We start from the raw sequence: 20396 nt of genomic DNA, 5'->3' as shown, positions 1-20396 counted from the left end.
CGCAGCCTCTCTAGTTGAGGCGCGCGAGCTCAGTAGTTGCGGCGCAAGGGCTTAGTTGCTCCGTGGCATGTGAGATCTTAGTTCCCTGACCAGGGGTCGAACCCGCATCCCCTGCATTGGAAGGTGGGTTCTTTACCACTGGACCACCAGGGAAGTCACTGAAGCATATTTTATTAGGAATGAAATGTGCAAATGGTCACAGAGAACAAGTGGTGAGTCGCGAAAGCTTTGTGAATGGGGAAGTTATATGCCAGGTTTAAAAGTATAGCAGGAGATAGATTCGTGGTGGGGAAAGGGTATGCAGGCAGCAGGCTCACTGGGAACACCAGTAGGCAAGGCTGATCCTTAGACTGTTTTTGAACTCAGTGGATTCTGGGTTTATCTAGTAGTTTTGCAATGAGCCCCTAATGGAATTTACTCAGTGCCAAAAATTTAACCAGCTGGTAATCTGGACTCAACTAAAATTAATTTTAAGTTTTATTATAAGCTGACATTTAGAAAGAACGAAGTTGCAAGCAGCGGTCCAATTTTTGCTGGTTTCTGTACTTTGTTTAGAAAATAGACACTTTCCATTGGCCGCTCTAAAGGCCCCTTTGTAATCTTTGACATCATTTCCAAACCTGACAACTGCCATCGCACATCAAGCGTCTTCTCTGCTGGATCTTGGCAAAGATACTACTCTTGGCATGAGAAAAAAGGTTCAGTAGATCATACCTTCACTTGTGGTGTCTGTAGTAAGGAGGAGATTCAACTCTAGGACAGATGTACGGGAAAACCAGAGCTAGCTCTTCAAGATATATGTGTATCCCTTAAACAGATATGAAAAAATATCTCATTTTCTCTTATTTAGTAGGATCATGGTATTTACTCTTATTTAATAGGATCTCTGTGTATTTGAGAAGCAGCTGTGATTGAAAAAGTGTTGCTTTTTCCTCCAGAGGGAAAGGAGGATTTGTTTTCTTCCATGTGCTAGAAGCAGAATGCATCCTATAATTCTTTAGTGTGAGAGGATCTTCGTAAGCAACTTAACTATTGCCCTCTATCTTGCAGGGAAGAGAATGGGAGTTCCGTTTACGGATTCAGTAAATGTAAACCGCCACAGCCTGGCCCTAAGGGCTCTGAGTCCCCCAATTCCTTCCTGGACCAGGAAAGCCGGAGACGGAGATTTACCATCGCTGATTCCGATCAGTTGCCTGGGTATTCCGTGGAAACCAATATTCTGCCCACGAAAATGAGAGAGAAAACACCATCCTGTGGTACGTTGCTCAGTGTTTGTTTTGTTTCTCTTCCCCTCCCCCTTCCTTATTTGGAACTGTTGGATGAATTTGGCAGACTTGAAGGGTAATCCAAGGAAAACATAAACCTCAATGAAATTCTAAGTATGAGACCTTTGTTCATCTTTCTAAAGCTAAGGCTTGTTGAGTCATTACACTGCCTGGCATCCAAGCCCAGCGGGGTGAGATCATGTTACAGTTTCAACTTTCAGTGCCTGCATTTTAACTTGGAGCTGCTTTGTTCCGTGGACCCACAGACGCAGGTTCAGCATGCCTCTGTCCTAATGGTTTGCTGTGGAAATACAGTGCTTTAAAATACTTTTCTTATTTTTAAACTGTGTTATTTTGCTTATGCTGAAGTGAGTGTGATGTCAGGGTGGGGGAGGGTCTAGTTCTAAATAAAGGGAAGGATTCTCTAAAGTCCAAAAACTCTGTCAGCTTTTCCTTTTCCTTCCCCTCCCTCTGAAGGCAAGCCCCGGCCTTTGTCCATGCCTGCAGATGCGAGCTGGATGGGGATTGTGGACCCTTTTGCTAGACCTCGAAGTCATGGGAGGAAAAGTAAGTTTAATTTAAGCAAACTGAAAAACACCAAACCTGGAGTCCAAAGCCCAGACCCTCGTTTCAGCCCTTTTGTGCTCTAATGACCATAAAGTCATCTTCTCATCTGCAAAATCAGGGGTTGCTGAAGGCCTCTAAGGTCCTATCTGTGTGTAGAATGGCAGAAATATATATTCCTAGGTAGTGATTGTAAATCTCCTAAACAGTATTGTGTGCTTTAAAAAGGCTGTAGACACTGATGGTCCAATTTCTAAACACATAGAAATACACTATTCGTTAAACAATCTCATCGTCAATTTTATGACTATTATTATTGGAACCTGTTTGATTTTTGACCAACAGACATGGGTGTTTTTCTCCCCAATCCTTCTTGTGTTAGTCCAATGTTATGACTATTATTATTGGAATCTGTTTGATTTTTGACCAACAGACATGGGTGTTTTTCTCCCCCAGTCCTTCTTGAGTTAGAGAGTAACTACTATTGGAAAAGAAACTTGTGTTTAATTTACCCTGTAATCAAAGTTACAGGTGATAGCACTGGTCTTTTGAGGAAAATGTTTATAGTCTTATTTTTGGCCAGATTACATTCGATTGTCAGGACATCGTAACATTGCTTTTGTGGCACTGAAACAAAGAGCTGATGAAAAGTTAGAGAACAGTAGGCCTTAGATTGTAAAAGGAAGAAGAGAAAAGTTCTGGAGGCCTAACTTCCAAAGTGATCAACCCCTGACTTCTCCCTGCGACTTGGTAAAGTTTGTCACCTAAGTACCCAAATCACCTGGATTACACTAAATTGGAAAAGGGAGAAGTTGCCTTCTAAGGTCCGAGATACCCTTAGTTGACACGAAAATCTGTGGAGCAGACAGCAGGGGGCAGGGCAGTTCTTTGTTTAGATTGAGAAATGTCCACATCTTCTTTGCCATTCTTTTTAGCATTTGAAGTCCCCGATTTAGACTTTTATTTCGTTTAAGGTTGAGATATGGGGTGTAGGGGTGGGGGGTGTGAGGTCAGGAAAATGGAAAGATACTTGGCCTCCATCCCACCTTCCACATTTTTTCTGGTGTTATCATTTTAGAAAGAAAGGTACCTGCATAATGGGCAATTAAAAAAAATAACAGCTTTTTTGAGAGACAACTCGCATACCATAAAGTTCACCCTGTTAAAATGTACGATTCAGTGGTGTTTAGTATATTCATAGAGTTGTGCTAATTCCAGAATATGCTATCACTTCAACGAAAAACGCCTGTAAGCAGTCATTCCTCATTCCCTCCTCCTTCAGCTCCTGGCAACCAAAAATCTACTCTTTTTTTTTTTTTTTTTTAACTTTCATAGTCATCTTTTTTTTTTTTTTTAAATAAATGTTTTTATTTTTGGCTGCGTTGGGTCTTCATTGCAGTGTGCGGGCTTCTCATTTTGGTGGCTTCTCTTGTCGTGGAGCGTGGGCTCTAGGCACGTGGGCTTCAGGAGTTGTGGCACGTGGGCTCAGCAGTTGTGGCTCGCGGGCTCTAGAGCGCAGGCTCAGTCGTTGTGGCGCACAGGCTTAGTTGCTCTGTGGCATGTGGGATGTGGGATCTTCCTGGACCAGGGCTCAAACCCACGTCCCCTGCATTGGCAGGTGGATTCTTAACCACTGAGCCACCAGGGAAGCCCTGAAAATCTACTTTCTGTCTCTGGATTTACTTTTTCAAGGCATTTCATAAAAATAGACTCCTACAAAATGTGGCTTTTTGACAGTGGGCACTTTTTAACGTAACTTTCCCCCTTTGATTACAGAAACAAAACAAATTGTTGGAAAACCTCTAGAAGGTACGAGAAAACTAATCTGTAATCTGCTTCCCCAACCTAGAAATAATCACTCTGAATGTTTTGTGTATCTTCTAGTCGTTCCTATATTTACGTATTATACGCTTAGAAAAATGTGCAAAATGGAATAGATAGATATTCAGTAATACTATGAAAGGGGAACGTTAACAGGTGTATTTTTGGTAATAGCTGCGTTAGTAATCCATCTTATGGCAATAGCACCTCTTCATTCAGTCTGCTATGGTTGAGCATTTAGGTTATCTGTGTTTTCCCCCCCAATTGTTAATATTGCTTCAATAAGCATCTTGTACGTAGTTCTTCATCCGTTTTTAAAAGTGGAATTTCTGAGTCAAAAGAATGCTACATGTTGCCAGGGTGCCCTGCATTTTATGTTTCTATTCAGTTTCTTACCCCCCTGCCCCCATCCCAGGGGGTCTACTGGCTTTTAGGGTGGGATCATTCTTCCTTCTCCAGAAATGTCCCAAGCCTTGCAGAGCATTAAAATCTTTGAACCCCATCCATTAAAGGTGAAGAGTGCCTGCCCTGCATTCAGAGTGATAACCAAAGGCATCCCACCTCCTAAATGCTCCTTAGGGATGCTTGGGAATAAGAACCACCGTTCCAGGGGCACGTGCTCTGGGCTGCAGGCATTGAGCAGGGACAGATGTGGAAGGACTGATAGAATTGTAAGATTTTCTCTTTGGATTTTTGATTTCAAGTGAAATCATGAAAATTCTACACTGATTAAGAAGTGCGGGAAAAAAAAAAGGGCTTCCCTGGTGGCGCAGTGGTTGAGAGTCTGCCTGCCGATGCAGGGGACATGGGTTCGTGCCCCGGTCTGGGAAGATCCCACATGCCGAAGAGCGGCTGGGCCCGTGAGCCATGGCCGCTGAGCCTGCGCGTCCGGAGCCTGTGCTCCACAACGGGAGAGGCCACAGCAGTGAGAGGCCCGCGTACCACAAAAAAAAAAAAAAAAGAAAGAAAAAAGTGCGGGCTCTCTGATTCTGCTCTGCCCCTGTGTTACCTCTCAGATGGAAAAGCAGCCTGAAGTGTGCACCTACCTCTTCCGTTTCTGCTTTCTCAGCACCCAGTGGTGTGAGCCTGGCCTCCTGGGGGGCCTGGTAGCCCATCCCTGGGAGGAGGGCAGGGTGTGCCGCCACCTTCAGAGGCAGTGCCATGCAGAGGATGGGTATTTTAACGGACTACTTGTGGGCTTTGTCTGAAAACAGGTGAGGACGGCCTTTGCCGGTATTTCAGTAATGAGCGGATCTCTCCGATCATCGAAGAAAGGTCATCCCCCCCATACCGTTTCTCAAGGCCCACGACCGAGAGGCAGCTGGTCCGAGGTGCAGACTACATCCGAGGCAGCAGGTGCTACATCAGTTCAGATCTCCACAGCAGCGCCACGATTCCATTCTCGGAGGAAGGGACCAAAAAGAGAGCCAGCTCCTCGGCGGCCAAGTCCTCTTCTCCAGAGCCGTCCCTGCTGGTCAGCTGGTTTACTCGCCTGAAACTGTTGACTCACTGAGCCCTGCGTTCCCGGGACCCTCCCTGTCTCCTGCTACCAAGTGCCTTGTGTCCTCAATCAGCAACTTGTTCTGATTTTCATCCACAGTATTATGCAGCGACCTTATGCGATTTCGTGGCTTTTCTTTTTTCTTTTTCTTTTTTTTTAAGTTGTATACTGCACTTGGAATTTTGAAATCATTGGATGGGAACAAATCCAGAGAATCTTAGATGCTGGCTTATGGAGGCCAAAGGAGAGAAATGGGGAGAGTCCGCTTTTTTTTTGCTTCCTTGAGAGTCAGAACACGGAGACACACTCCCTAAACCAGAGCCTTGGCCAGGAATGTTATCGTCATTATGAGGATCTGGGCCATTGTTGTTCTTTTTAGGGGGGTGGGACTACAGTTGGTGGCCAGTGTCACACAGATGTGTTGGTTTTTGGTCCAGCCTCTTCACCTGAAAAAGCCAGTGGAGAAAACAGTTTCGTTTTGATTTTTCAAGCTACATACCACATGTGCAAGTGTAGCAGCTTTGACTTTGAAATACCACGTGGGAAGCATGTGATGCTCTTTCAGAGCAGAGGTTTGAGTGTAGGCCAGTTACACTGAGTTAATGCCCTTTTCAGCAGTCTCAGCGTAAGTCAGTTAATACAGAAACACGTGAAAATGTTTAGATAGGGCTTACTACACACAAAGAAGTTTATGGTTATTTGTGAAGGGTGTTGTATATTATTGTCTTTAAGGGAAAAGAAGCTATAAGATTTGCTGACAGCCAAAGTATCATTGAGAAAAATGAAACAACCATACTTAGGTTTATGAGAGAGACATCAGTTTGCATTTTGACCTGTTCAATGACTATCTTCTAGAAAAGAATGGACAGTTCTTCAAAATTGTACACATTTTGCTAATTAGAAATCTCTTGGAAAATCTCACGGTCACTCATTTTCAACTAGCATCAGGTATTTTGGAAAAGTGTGTCTGGATATTAACTCTTGTTTAAACTGAATGTATGATATTTTACTAGAATGGAAAAGTACTATCTTGTTAATTTAAGTGTTTTAAATACAGTTGTATATTTTTCTTACTCTTAGTCGCATGTAATTGATATATTTCTGTCTTGTGTCCTACATGAAGCTAACGAAAAAAGTGTTCAAAATGTTTTCAGGTTTACCAGTGACCACCTTGGCTGTTGCCACTGTGGGCACTATTGTTAAAAAAACAAAATAAACCCTCCCAACCATTTTAGGATTTTATGGATTAGAACTGGGGGCGTTGAGGGAGCATGTGTAAAGTAAAATTACATTTGGAGAATTTTCTGAGCTATATCCCTGGGCAAAGCTGGTACCTCCTATTCAAAAATATCTTCCCCTCACCCCTTGAAATGTCTACTTTGCTGAACTGCCTGAAATTGGAGATTGCTTGGAGTTAACATCTTCCTTTTAAAATGCCTCTGGTGGGACTTCCCTGGCGGTCCAGTGGTTAAGACTCCATGCTTCCAATGTAGGGGGTGCAGGTTCAATCCCTGGTCGGAGAACAAAGATCCCACGTGCTGCGTGTTGCAGCCAAAATATTAAAAAAAAAAAAAAGCCTCTGGTGGGGTTAAGGGAGCTGGCAACCACTCACATATTAGTGTGAATGAATTCAGTCAGGCTGTTTTCCTGTCAACCAACCCCCAAGGGAACTGCAGTGAAGATATAGTTGTTTCATGGGGAATGAGAAGGGGTTTGGCCAGTGGAGGAGAGAAGAGGCTTGGAATGCGTGATTCATTGGGTGCTTGACAATACAGTATAAGGGCAGAGCAGGGGCGGGGAAGTCTGGTAACAGGGCACTGATGACTAGAAGGGACTATGGAAAAGCGGGGAGAGCCAGCCCTCGCCCTTTGACTGTTAGCGTGGCCCAGAAAATGGGGTGGCAACTCTTCCTCTCACTCTTCCTCTCACTCTCCAGATCACTCTCAGATCCCCTGAGTAATGAGTTTAGTGGTTTTGGAGGTCTTAGCTGGAGGTCAGCCCCTTTTCTGTGGAGTAAATGTCCTTTGTGATCAAATGACCATCCTCAGATGAATTTTCAGTGCCCAACTCAAGTACAGTAACTGTGCCCAATCAGTGTTTCTCAGACTGTCCCCTAAAGTCCTAAGGGGAGGCCACAGAAGCTTCTGGGTTCTCTACCTTCAATCAGCCTCCACCGCTTCGTTTTTATTTTTGTTTGGGATTTTCTCCTGAAATGTGTTTGAGAAATAGATTGCTGCTTAAAGAAGTTTCTATGTATCGTTACTGTTGACATATATAATTAACAGCTTAATACTAATTTCTTAGAAATTAATGGAAACTGCTTGCCTCAGTATTAATCCAGGTTTAATGGTAGACATGTGTGAACATATGAAGATGTAAATGACACTTCTTGACATGATCCTTTAAAACAGTGATTTTTGATTACTACCAGACCCAACTCAACACTAACCCTTTTGTATAGTAAATATTTTATAATATCACTACAGTCATCAAATGAAATTCATGGATGATAAAACCTTCTTTCATACCTAAGAGCATCATCCCTATTTGCTGTTCCAAAATGAAATAGGTACTATAACTGACCTCTATACATCCCCGTCAATATAATGTCCTAACTGAATATAAACAAATATACATATATAAATATTTTGTAATGAAATCATTATTTTAATATGTAAATGCTCTAGCATGATTACATTACAAGATGTATGAAATCATGTAACAAAGCACACACTTGTATCTGTACATGAAATCACCAGGCCTGTGGCAGCTACACAGGCCTGCTGTGCTGGCAACTCAACAGCAGAAATGGGATTGATGTCAGCAATGCAATTTTCTAAAATGGGGCCAATTCTTTTTTTTTTAATGGAACGAACAATTCTTTAAATTCTATAGCGCTTTACAATTTTTAAAAGTTTCACACACGTGATTTCATATAATCCCATAATAATACTTTTTTTCCCCTACCCCTATCCTGCCCCTTCTCCTTTCCCTCTCCCCACTGATAACTACTAGTTTCTTCTCTATATCTGTGAGTCTGCTTCTTTTTTGCTTTATTCACTGGTTGTATTTTTTTAGATTCAACATATACATGATATCATACAGTATTTGTCTTTCTCTGTCTGACTTATTTCACTTAGCATAAAGCCCTCCAGGTCCATCCATGTGGCCACAAATAACAAAATGTCATTCTTTCTTATGGCTGAATAGTATTCCATATATATATATATATGTATTGCACATCTTCTTTGTCCATTCATCTGTTGATGGACGCCTAGGTTGCTTCTATACCTTGACAATTGTAAATAATGCTATGAACGTTGGGGTGCTTGTATCTTTTTCAATTAGTGTTTATGGTTTTCTTGGATGTATACACAGGAGTGGAATTGCTGGGCCATATGGTAGCTCTAATTCTTAGTTTTTTGAGAAACCTCCATGCTGTTTTCCACAGTGGCTGCACCAATTTAGATTCCCACCACCATTGTACGAGAGTTCCCTTTTCTTAACATGTGGCCAATTCTTGATAAGGTCCTAGACAAAACAGAATTCTGTAACAGTTACATCCATATAGTATTTATTGGATGCCTGGCATTGTTCTAAATACTTACCTGACAACTTTATGAGGCGGGTGCCACCGTGATTCCCATTTTACATATGAGGGCACAGGGCTGGTAGGGCAAAGCTGGGATTAAAATCAAAGCAGTCTAGCTCTGGCAACCTTGTTCATCATCACTTTGCTGTACACTTTCCCTCAGTTTATAGGATAATTGCATTCCTGAAAAATCCAATGCATATTAAAACTGGGCTAGAGGTTCCCTGTATGTTTATATATAAAACAAAATTAGATTCTAATTTTCAACTAAACTCAGACAGTTCTAGACCGGCTTTGCATCTACATGAATATTTGCTCGGGCAACTGATAGCTGTGCTGATGGGGGACAGTTTCTTGCTGGGAGGGGTCTAACCTGTAGAACTTGTGTAGCATCCGTGTTCCATCTGTTGAATGTAGATAGTGCCCGTCCTATCATTAGCACTTCAAAAGCCCTTACAGTTCCAAAACCACATCTAAGGGGCAGTACCATCCCTTTGAGAACAAGTGATTTAAAAGAAATGCTGTTTCATCTTTGAGTAGAGTTCCAGTCTTCACGTTATATATTTGTCAATTTTCTATCTTTACTTCTGTCTCCTCAGTTCTCTCCCCACCACACCGGAAGTTTTAGAATCTGTTTTGTGAGGGTTGTTTTCCTTTTTTGTTTTTCCACCTGAAAGTCAAGCAGTTGTTTGTTGCCTCCTCTGGCCCAAAGACCATCAGTATCAGTATTCCCAAGTTTCAGTTTATTAGCTCTCAGAAAACTCTAAGACGTATTTACTCTTCACTTTTCATCCCCCAAAGAGCTGGTGTAAGTAAATGTCTTTGACACAAGTATGTTGCTTTTTTGCCACCAGAGGCATAAATGGGATGGCCATGCAGGCCTAATTTGGATGTTTCCACCTATTGAATCTGTGGTTAGTCCTTACAGAGAAGTGGGTCACATTTTGCTCCCACTCTTTTTTTTTTTTTTTTTTAACTTTTTGTCCTTTATGTACTAATTTTTTTTTTTAACATCTTCCTTGGAGTATAATTGCTTTACAATGGTGTGTTAGTTTCTGCTGTATAACAGAGTGAATCAGCTATACATATACATATATCCCCATATCCCCTCCCTCTTGCGTCTCCCTCTCACCCTCCCTATCCCACCCCTCTAGGTGGTCACAAAGCACAGAGCTGATCTCCCTGTGCTATGTGGCTGCTTTATGTACCAGTTTATCTCTTTCAAGGTAGAATGGATTCATCAAATCTGTCTTAAAAGGTTAAATTATTTGATTCCTTTACATTACAAGGGGTGACGCCTGGCTTCTCATGACAGTGGCACCCAGTCAAGTAGCACCTTCCAAGTGTGCCTGCTCCCCCAGCACCCCGCCGCCACCCCCGGTACCATCCGTGTGATTGAACCTTGTAGCGCTGTTGACAAACGCAGCGTCGAGTTAATTTAGAAAACACATGCACAACCTGCCCATTCTTTTCCTAACCCCAAACATCCAAGGCTCACGTAAGCCATGAACATGTTATTTCAGCTGTCAGAGTAATGAAACCATTAGCCAGGAGGTGCAGGTAATTCAAGATTATTGAAGACACAGCATCTTAGCAGGGCATTTGAGTAGGTGTGTGTGTGTTTTTTTTCAAGCTCATATTTTAAAACTGAACATCATTCAAATGAATTGTTTAGAATGACTTCTTGTAATATATTATGAATATACTAGAAAGTCAAAATAGAATGCCCGGTGAGAGCATAATTGTCAATGCAATAGACAAGGTTATAGAAAGTGTACCTGTCATGTCCTTCTTAGGGTCTGTATCTGTACTCATGTTATTTTCCCAGTGACTGGCTTTAATCAGATTCTCCCATCTCCTGACCTCAGTGCAACTGTCTTCATAACTGTCTTTGCTCCCACTCCTATGGAGAGAATCACTGCATCATTTCCTTTGGGATGCGACTTCTGCCTGCTACTTCCTTGGAGATTATATGGAAGGTGGGCACCTTGAAAATGAAAAAACTCCTTTCGGTAGGGCCACTTTTTGGGTTGGCCAATGACATTTGATTTTGTTCACCTTTGGAGTTACCCTGCTTGTGTATTTTTTTGATATATTCTTGCTAATCACCTGGAAGGTGAGTATTTAAAAATCTGTTGATTAAAAACTGGATTAAAGAGAACACAAAGCTGACCTTTCCAATGTTTCTCCTGGACCTGACGGCCCTGGAGTCACTGCACAGAGGAAGATAGTTCCCAGCCCGGGCCTATGTGTCATGCTTGCAGCTGAAGATTACGCATGCTCTCCTTTCCCAAGCTTCCTGTTTCTCTGAAAAGTTTTGAAACTGAAGCTGTAGGAGAAAATTAAGAAATAAACCTCAAAGGTATTTTAAAAAGAAGAAGGGCTACATCACCCCTCAAGTCCAGGAATGTTGATATTCTCATCATTTTCTCTCTCCTCGCCTGGAGCATTGTAAACACTCAAATGTTTGTGAAGGAATGATTTAAAAGGAGAGAACATTAGGGAAAAAACCCATTGTTTTCCTTGTGCTTCCATTGACTAGACCCATTAAAAAAGATTTCCCATTTAACTTTGTTTTCTGGGTGACAAAGACTGGATTTTAAGATAATCCTTCAGCATTTTGACATATCTCAGTCTGAACATTTTGATTTATCTTAAAGAGAAAAGACTTTAAAAATGAAGTTCAATATGAAGTAATATGGTGCCTGAAGTAAGAAATTGTCCTTTGAATTTCGTGGGTGTGGGGTTCTCTTTTCTTACTCGTATATACCTTCTCTGTCATTCCAGCTGAGGCCCTGTCAGGATAAGAATGGAGGGGTTTCAGGGATTAGTACTACTTTAGAAGTCTTTGCCTTTTGGAAATGCATCCAGTAGTTAGAAGCAGTTGAGGGCTCAGCTTTTTAAGTTAGATAATCCAGCTGTCTCACAAGCTCTGTGACTTGAAACAAGTTACTTATCTCTTTGCTCCCCGGTTAGCTATGAAATGGGGATAATAATAGAAGCTCATTCATAGGCTTATGGGGATTAAATGAGACAATTTTGTAAGGCCTGTAGGGTAGTCCAGCGGCCAGCACTTAGGAGATGTTGACTCTTGCTGGAACACTCTAGTAGCAGTGTTTGCTCCGTCTTAACCTTTAGTAAATAAAGCATTCAGAGGTGGCCAGTAGGCTTTCATCCATAACCAGCAAGATAATGCCACGGCCACACTGTCAGAAGGCGGCTGTGTAGTCCATAGCCTGGAAATGTGGCTTTTACTGGTACAAATCTCAGTTACTCAGAAGTTTTGGCTGAATCAGTACCCAAAAAATGATAAAAGTCTATGATTGGACACACTCAGAATAATAGAGTATTATTTTAATATTGGCTTGATTCGTCAGCAGCATATTTTCCCTCTTTAATCCCCCAACTTTCAACAGAATAATGTATGAAAACAAAAGAAATCTGAGCACTTCCCCATCGCCTAGTTGGCTGAATGACTTTTGCCTCCCATCCCTGGTTTGAAGTGGTACCCCCAAATTTATTTCTGTGTTTCATATTGAAACCGTGCGCCTCAGATTGGAACTTGAACCCACGTGGCCGGGACTCGAACCCGGCCAAAACCCATGATCTTCCACCTGAGATCACACACCTGGTTTCAGGACTTAATGAAGCTCAGGTTCTTGATGTCTCATCACAGAAAGAATTCAGTGAGAAACAAAGCGATAGGTAAGAAGTGGATTTGTTTAGAGAGAGACACACTCCACTGAGTGTGGGCCATCCCAGGAGGTGAGAAAGGCACCAGGGTATGGGGTTGTCAGTTTTTATAGGGGTGGGTAATTTCATAGGCTAAAGAGTGGGAGGAGTATTCCAGCTATTTCCAGAAGGGGCGGGGATTTCTAGGAAGTGGGCCACCGCCCACTTTTTGATCCTTCCGGTGGGTCTTCAACTGTCATGGCGCCTGTGGATGTGTCATTTAGCTTGCTAAAGTGTTACAGTGAGCCGATACTGAGGCTCAAGATCTAGTGGAAGTTGACTTGTCCGCCGTCTTGGACCCATTTGGTTCTAATCCGTTTATGTCATGTCCTCGGGCTATGTCATTCTTTCAGAGGTTGTGCCCTGCCCCCTTCACTCCTGTTTCAATAAGACTAGAAAAAAAAGGAATCATGTAAAATGGTTTCTGTGTTGGAAATTCTCCTGAAAAGGAACTTTTTCATACATATAAAACTAATAGATTGTGTTGCCTTTGCAGAAGCTGGAAAGGATTGTCCTCCGATGCTGCTCCCAACTAATGCTTTGGTAGGTCCAGGGAGAAAAAGGGAAAGAGGTTCTATGAGAGGGACAAAGGGAACTAGAAAATGGTTGTTAGGCTCAGCTTTCATTTGGTTTACTGAGTTTTGCCTGACTTTCAACCATCTGGACACATGCCGTGTAGACTGCAAGCACACAGACCGAGGATGCTTAGCTAATACACACACAGCAGCGCCCTTCCCTGCTTGAACTTTTGTGTTCGTCTTTCTCATCTGTTAAGCAGAATCGTATGAATTTGTGAATATTTGGCCGTATTGAAATAAAAAACCTACGTAGTCGGCAGTCAGTGTGATTCAACCTAGTAGATTACAAATGCCCCAAGGACAGAGATCATATTTGTTTCTTCTTTTTACTTTCTAGCAAAACTCAATTCTGTTCTGTACCGCGTGTCACAGTTATATTTTGTAATAACTGTTTGCCTCTGTGGATCTCTCCCCCACTCCACTGAACACCCAAAGAAGACCCTCACATTGGATCCTACTTATGTTTATTTCCTAGGAAATAATCTGTTTAATTCCTAGGTAAAAGGGAAGACAGTCATGGGTGAATGACTAGAGTGGCAGTTTTACATTATAATGCTCATGGCAATGCCAAGGATAAATAAGGGTTGGCCGTGGGTATTTAGCTCAGATGAGCAATTAAAAAAACAAAAGAAAAAAGCCCACAAAACAAACAAAAAGAAAAAAACAGAACAAAAACCCCTAGAACCTGATTTTTAGAGAAGAAAAGAAATTAACCTAGACCTTTCAATATTTGCTTCTCTTTTTAGCTCTTATGACAGTTTAATAAATGGAAAAATATTTAAGCCAATCTTGTTTAGAATACTGTATTTTACTTGGAAGTGCTACTGATTTTTTTCAGATTTCTCCTCAAGGAAGGAATGTCATTGAACCCCCCCCCCTTAGAGGGTATTCAAGGAAGTTAATTGAATTATACTCTTTAGACAACATAATATACAAATTATCAAGGTGTAAGGTTTGGTTTGTGTGTTAGTTTTAATTAACTAAATTAACTAACAACTAGTTAATTTTAGCTAATGCTCTTCCTTAGGCCCCTGACTTAGCCCTGAGTTCTGGCTTCTTAACCAGAGGATGGACTCATCCTTCTAGATCCAGTCACCAACGGGACGTCCAAGGTCGTCCCTATGAGACCCTCCTTGACCTTACTCTGGACAGAATTCATTAGTCTGCAGTTTTTCTATAGCACTGACTCATCTTGTTAGATGTTTGGCTCTCCAGCTTGGATTATGAACCTTTCTAAAGCAGGGTCTGTATAACTCACATGGTAGGGAGAGTCAATATTATTGAAGTAACTAGATGGTAAAATTAATGACCTTGCAGTCAGAAGAAAATTGAAAGAAATTATTAAAGTTTTATGTGAGAAAAAAAGATTTTATATTAAGGGTTTTTTTTGCAGACAACTACATATAGAATTTCATTACATTGGCTCACATGCTAAAGAAAAACATTATACCAGGTGTCAGAACTCAATCATATTTATAGGAAGAATAAACCTTGGCTGTCAACCATAGCTTCTTTGGTTACAGGATTACAGTAACTGCTGAGAATGTAAGCACTTTCCAAAGTCTACAAAGGACTCATTTAAGAATCATACAGGCAGTTTTAAATTAGCCATAATAGTGGGGAGTACTGGCAAAAGGACATTCCTATAAAGTTAAGCAAGATGGAGGACAATTCCAGTTGTATGACGTTTGGCTGAAGGAGAAGTAGTTTGGACCTGAGAAAGCCAAGTGTATAAATACTAAAGCTGTTGACTAGACGGTGAAATATTATTAAGAACCTTCATCCAAGTGAAGGAATTACCGAGAATATTGTTGCTGTGTTTTAGAGACAACAAGCAATGCTGCTGATACTGTGTGAAATATGTCTAGTTTTAAAATAATGTCCTTTGCTTGAGGCTACATTGGGCTCACATGAGTCTGTGGAATTCTGCTTTGTTGATGTATGAAAACAAGCAGAAACTCTGCTCCCCCAGGAATCCGACTCTCCAAAAAGATAAGTAGCAGGAGACATTCAACTAGGATGTAGTTCAACAAGCAATAAAAAGATTAAAAGGAAGAGATATCAGATGATTAAGTAAACTGCAAATTGAAGTTAATGATGATTTTACTGGGTCTCTGTGGGGCTGCATTTTCCAATAAATACAGCCATGTATTGTACTTTTATCAAAAGAGCTCTTGTAGAATTAGCTGAAAATGTGGGAAATAGGATTGGATCCTCTTCTTGGCAGTGGAAAATACTTGGTGCACTCAAATGACAATACCTATTCTGTTTGTGTCTTTTCTCATCGCAAGGGAGCCTTTGCCCTGAGCGCTCCAGGAAACCCTGCTTCCGGCTCTGCTTGTTTTTCTTCCTCTTGCCCTTTTTCACCTTCAGTCTCTGACTTTTGGCCTCTTGCTCTGCTCTTTTGCCTTTGTGTTTTCCTGATGCCGCTCAAACCCCAGTCACCCCTGTTCCTCAGATTTGCTATCTATGCTCAGTCCATCTCCAACCTTTTTGCTTCCTGCATTGAGAAAATACAGCACATTTATTTGGCAATCAGAAGAATAAGAAACAAATACTCCAGCCTATTCAGCTTTATATACGTGGGCTCTCAGTGTGTTCTTTGGAACAGTGTGGAGAGATGAAAACACATTTGACAAGGAGACCAAGACCAGAGTTGGGCAGTTACCTGATGGCTTTTCTAAGGCTCAGGAAAGAACAGCTCTCCCTCTGGTGAGTCTGCTGCTTCTTTGTTTTCCATTTCATTGATCTTTGCTCTTTCATTTTCTCCTTTATTTCCTTTGGGGTTATTGTTTTTTTGTTTTTTTTTAAACTTCTTGTTTTAGGCTCATGCTGTAACAACCCCAGTATCTCAGTGACTTAACACACTAAGAGTTTACGTTTTCCACATGCAAAGTCCACTGTGGGTGTTCCAGGATGGACAATACTCTACGATGGCCCTGCTCCAACCAGTGACTCAGGGACACAGGCCACACTCCTATTTCTGGTTTCTCCAACTTGGGGCTTCAAGCTTACCCTGGCATTATCCATCTGGTAGATTGGGGTGTGAGATATGAGAAAGCGAAACTGAGTAGTTAACCAACCTGGCCTAGAAATGACGATCATGGCCACCTTAACTGCAAGGGAGGTTGGGAAAGGGATATTGGTGAGGGCTAATGGTCTCTGCCATGTTCTCTAAGTTGGATACTTAGTTCATTAATATATAATTTTTCTTGTCTAATATTAACACTTAAGGCTATAAATTTCCCCCAAAACATTACTTTTGCTATATTTCACAAGGTTTGGTGTGTAGTGTTTTCATTATCGTTCAATTCCAACTAATTTTTAATTTCCATTATGACTTATTCTTGGTTCATGCTTCATTTTGAGGTTTATATATTTTTATGATATTGGAATAGGGAAGAATTTCTTATACAAGACAATAAAAAGGCCAACTAAAAAGATGATTGATAAATTCAATTACATTAAAGCTAAGAACTGTTCATCAAAACACACTGTAAAGAAAATAAAAGGAAGGCTACAAATTGAGGAAGAATAACAAATCTTAAAGGTAATCATCAAGAATATATAAATAATCCTTACAGGTTGGTTAGAGAAAGATAAACCAGTACAAAAATGAGCAAAAAGCATTTCACACAAAAAACCCACAAATGGTCCATATGCACATGAAAAGCTACTCATTAGTCATCAGAGGAATCGAAATCAAAACCACAGGGAGGCATTCTTCCATACCTAATTGATCACCAGAAATGAAGTAACTGAAAAATACTAGGAGGATGTACTCAGAGGATCAGTGGGACCTCACATGCACTGGCTGGTGTGAGATTAAATTATCCCTGAATATTCATACCGTATGACCCAGCAGTTTCACTCCTGGGAATATATTCTGGAGAATAAAATGATAACTACCTGAGATGTAAATGCTAACATGTCAAAGACTGATACCCTATCAGCTGTTATCCCAGTAAAGGAGTTGGGCTCCTGCAGAGCTCCATGGAAACTGGCTATGACCCATCATTTAGGGCAATAAAATCTGATCAAATGCAAGGCTTAGAACCTACTTTCCTTGTGCTACCAGGGGAGGAAAGGGCTGGTTGTTCCCGACCATGGATGCTAAAGAAGCAAATCTTGCTGCTGGTTGGCAGTGTCACTCAGCTGCAATCACGACCCCTGATCATGCCAGGGGAGGGCCTGCTGCTTCCTTAAAGATGCAGCTTGAAATCCCCACAGGTCTAGTGACTCTGTCCCAGAGTCTGAGATTGGGCTCTGTCGACTTGCCATCTACTGCCCTCGATGAAACTGACAACAGGAGCTGCACTCCTTCTGCTGCTTTTTCTGAGGGTCCCCAGCACATAGTCTCTAAAAGGCCTGTTTATGCTCCTTGGCTCTCTGCCTTTGTTTGCACAACACAACCTAATGTCCATCAGCAAAATAATGTTTCTACTATGGTTTATTCTTACAACGGAGTAACCTGCAGCCAGTGAAAAATGAATGAATTGTAGCCGTTCACATCAAAGAGATGGGTTTCATTAATGTAATGTTGAGCAGGAAAAGTAAGTGCCACAATGCAGCATATAGTATAGCACTCTTTAAACATTCTAAAACAGGTAAAACTGAAGAAAATATTATTTAGACACAACACATAAGTGAAAAGAGAAAAGAAAGGGGATGAAAACACCCAGTTCAGGATGTTGATTACCGGTGGGGTGACAAGAGCATAAGAAAGGGAGGAATCCACAGGTGGATGTATGTAATGGATTCTTGTATTAGTCCAGTTCTCACCAGAGTCAAGGATAAAAGTATTGATGCTTTATCTGCAAGTTAAAACTCAGGGCAACTAGAATGAGAAAAAAAGACGTAAAGCAAAAGAAGATGTGAAGTGGTACATGGTGTTATGGGCTGAATTGTGTCCCCCACAAATTCATGTGTTGAAGTCCTAACCCCAGTATCTCAGAATGTAACCATATTTGGAGATAAGATCTTCAAAGAAGTAATGAGGTCTTTAGGATGGGCCTTAATTCGATATGGTGTCCTTATAAGAGGGAATTTGGACACAGACATGTGTGTGCACAGAGGAAGGACCATGTGAAGACACAGGGAGAAGACTGCCATCTACAAGCCAAGGAGAGAGACCTCAGTAAAAAGCAACCCTGCTGACACCCTGATCTCAGACTTCTAGTTTCCAGAACTGTGAGACAATAAATTTCTGCTTTTTAAGCCACCCAGTCTGTGGGACTGGGTTACAGCATCCTGAGAAGACTAAGACACACAGAGATGCATGGCCTCATCTACTGTCACTTCTGAGATGAGCCAGGAAGACACAGAGTGGGTCTCTGGGCAATGGTGTTCCACTCAGTGGGGCTCCTCTGGAAGCTCTAAGGAGGGAACTGAAGGGGAGATTTATCTTCCAGGGCAGGGCAGCCCATGAGAAGTTAAAGTCCCTGTACTTTTTCATGTCACCTAGCCTCTTTGATGGCTGCTCAAAATGCCAGCGCCCATGCTGTGCAGTGTAGCTTTTCACCTGGGTCCACAAAAGGCAGGAGGAGCTGGATATGCAGGAGGTTGGTCCGGCTGCATGCTCGGTGGTCAAGGAGATGCCCTGCGCTGATCTGCCCTGGACCGTGGACCCGGGAAGCCAGGTAAGTTGGATTTTTGACTAATCGGGAATATTCCAGTCCTTGGTTAGGATAGTGGGTCTGTAGGTATTCATTTATTATTTTTTAAATGAAATTTAAAAAGTAAAAGAAGGACAAGCATGGACCAATGACGGTAATGATGATGTATAAAGAATCAAAGACTAAATTATGGGTAATTCAATTCTGCGTTCCTGAGTGTTTGTTTTTCTGTGCAAAAGAGAATAGAGGCTGCTTTTCAATTCTGAGAACCCCTTACTCTTCCTTACATCCAGGAAATTAGCTGGCTATTTTGAAAAGCTAATTTAAACCTATTTTGAAGACAGAAGGAATCAAATCTCCAGTAAAAATTCAACTATTAAGCCTTTGACCAGTTTTATTCATAAGCTATTATTTCAAATGTTAAAAAATAATGTACAATACATTTGATTATAGAAAACCTTTCTTATTAAATAAAGCCTAACAAAATAATTAAATACATATGTTTCTAACTTCTAAGGCTTGCCAGTTTCTTATGTTTCATTAAAAGTGGAAAAATTCTTGCATGTGCATGTTCACGTCCATTGTGAATTACTCATGTGGCGGCAACAAGCAGCAATCTATGGTATCAGGGACCCTGAACGTGACAAACATTCCAGCTTTTCTTAACATTCCTTTCCTATTGCCTTGATTAAATAATGCACACAGTGAAACAGCTTTCTTTAATTTTCTTTGCAGCAGTGCCTGAATTATTTTCTTAGTTATGTAAAGTTGTGCACCCTGTGGTTGGCTTATTCTTTTCTAATTTACTTTCATTTGGAAAAGAGTGGAATACTTGATATATTGATACGAAGGCTAAAAAAGCCAGTCGCGCACAGCACTGGTCATGGTCAATGAAGGAAACACATGGCACCCTCACAGGGGACCCTAATGAGAGTCTCATGTTTACAAAAGTGTCAGGAGATGCAGAGACTCCACAAGGGGTGGTGAAGCATCCCAGGATCAGCAAGAAGGATGGCTGGTTAGGGGAGGGAAAGGTCCAGGGAACCCAGGGAGAATGTGGCAGTTGGAGAGGGGAGGGGATGCCCTTCAGTAGCCATGATCTTTGGTAGAAGGTCACTGGTAATGCAGAAGAGGTGGTGGGAAGGGAGAGGGAGGAAGGGAGGGAGGAAGAGAGAGAAAGAGAGAGAGAGAGAGAGAGAGAGAGAGGAGGGAATATGTGTTCTGACCTTTCTCTCCTTCTGTGAGTACCCGCCACTTGGCAGGACCCAACCAGAAGCCAGGGGCTGAAGAGCCCCGTTGATGGGGTGTCCATGGAGGGCAGTATCCTTGGCCCAAAACAAGGGTCGGGGGAGGGGGGAGGTTCGAGGGCATGAAGGGTAGCTCTGAGGGGACAAACAGAAAGCATTTGGTACACTCACAGGGCAATTCTACAGGGGTAAATACATTTTTTTTTTTTTTTTGCGGCACGCGGGCCTCACTGCTGTGGCCTCTCCAGTTGCGGAACACAGGCTCCGGAAGCACAGGCTCAGTGGCCATGGCTCACGGGCCCAGCCGCTCCGCGGCACGTGGGATCCTCCGAGACCGGGACACGAACCCGCGTCCGCCGCATCGGCAGGCGGACTCTCAACCACTGCGCCACCAGGGAAGCCCTACAGGGATAAATACATTTTTAATAATTCAATCGGACTTAGTCCGATTTCAAAAGTGAAGCACTCTACAGGGGAAACT

At 41.9% G+C, this 20396-nt stretch overlaps 1 protein-coding gene across 2 annotated transcripts in view; it reads left to right on the top strand.

Moving 5' to 3' along the window:
- The window catches only part of CNKSR3 (CNKSR family member 3), a 100114-nt gene extending 93890 nt beyond the window's left edge, over positions 1–6224 (top strand). For both annotated transcript variants that reach the window (XM_029224164.1, XM_029224165.1), the window contains exons 11-13: positions 1051–1256; positions 1743–1832; positions 4865–6224. In XM_029224164.1, the coding sequence (XP_029079997.1) occupies positions 1051–1256; positions 1743–1832; positions 4865–5163 (595 nt within the window). In that variant the 3' untranslated portion in view covers positions 5164–6224. The remainder of the gene's footprint in view (positions 1–1050; positions 1257–1742; positions 1833–4864) is intronic.
- Positions 6225–20396: the final 14172 nt, after the last annotated feature.

The sequence above is a fragment of the Monodon monoceros genome, unplaced genomic scaffold (assembly GCF_005190385.1).
Source record: "Monodon monoceros isolate NGI ecotype Baffin Bay Population unplaced genomic scaffold, NGI_Narwhal_1 Super_Scaffold_15, whole genome shotgun sequence".
Lineage (NCBI taxonomy): Eukaryota > Metazoa > Chordata > Mammalia > Artiodactyla > Monodontidae > Monodon > Monodon monoceros.
Note: the sequence above shows the minus strand (reverse complement) of the source record. Positions and strands in the feature narration are given on the sequence as shown.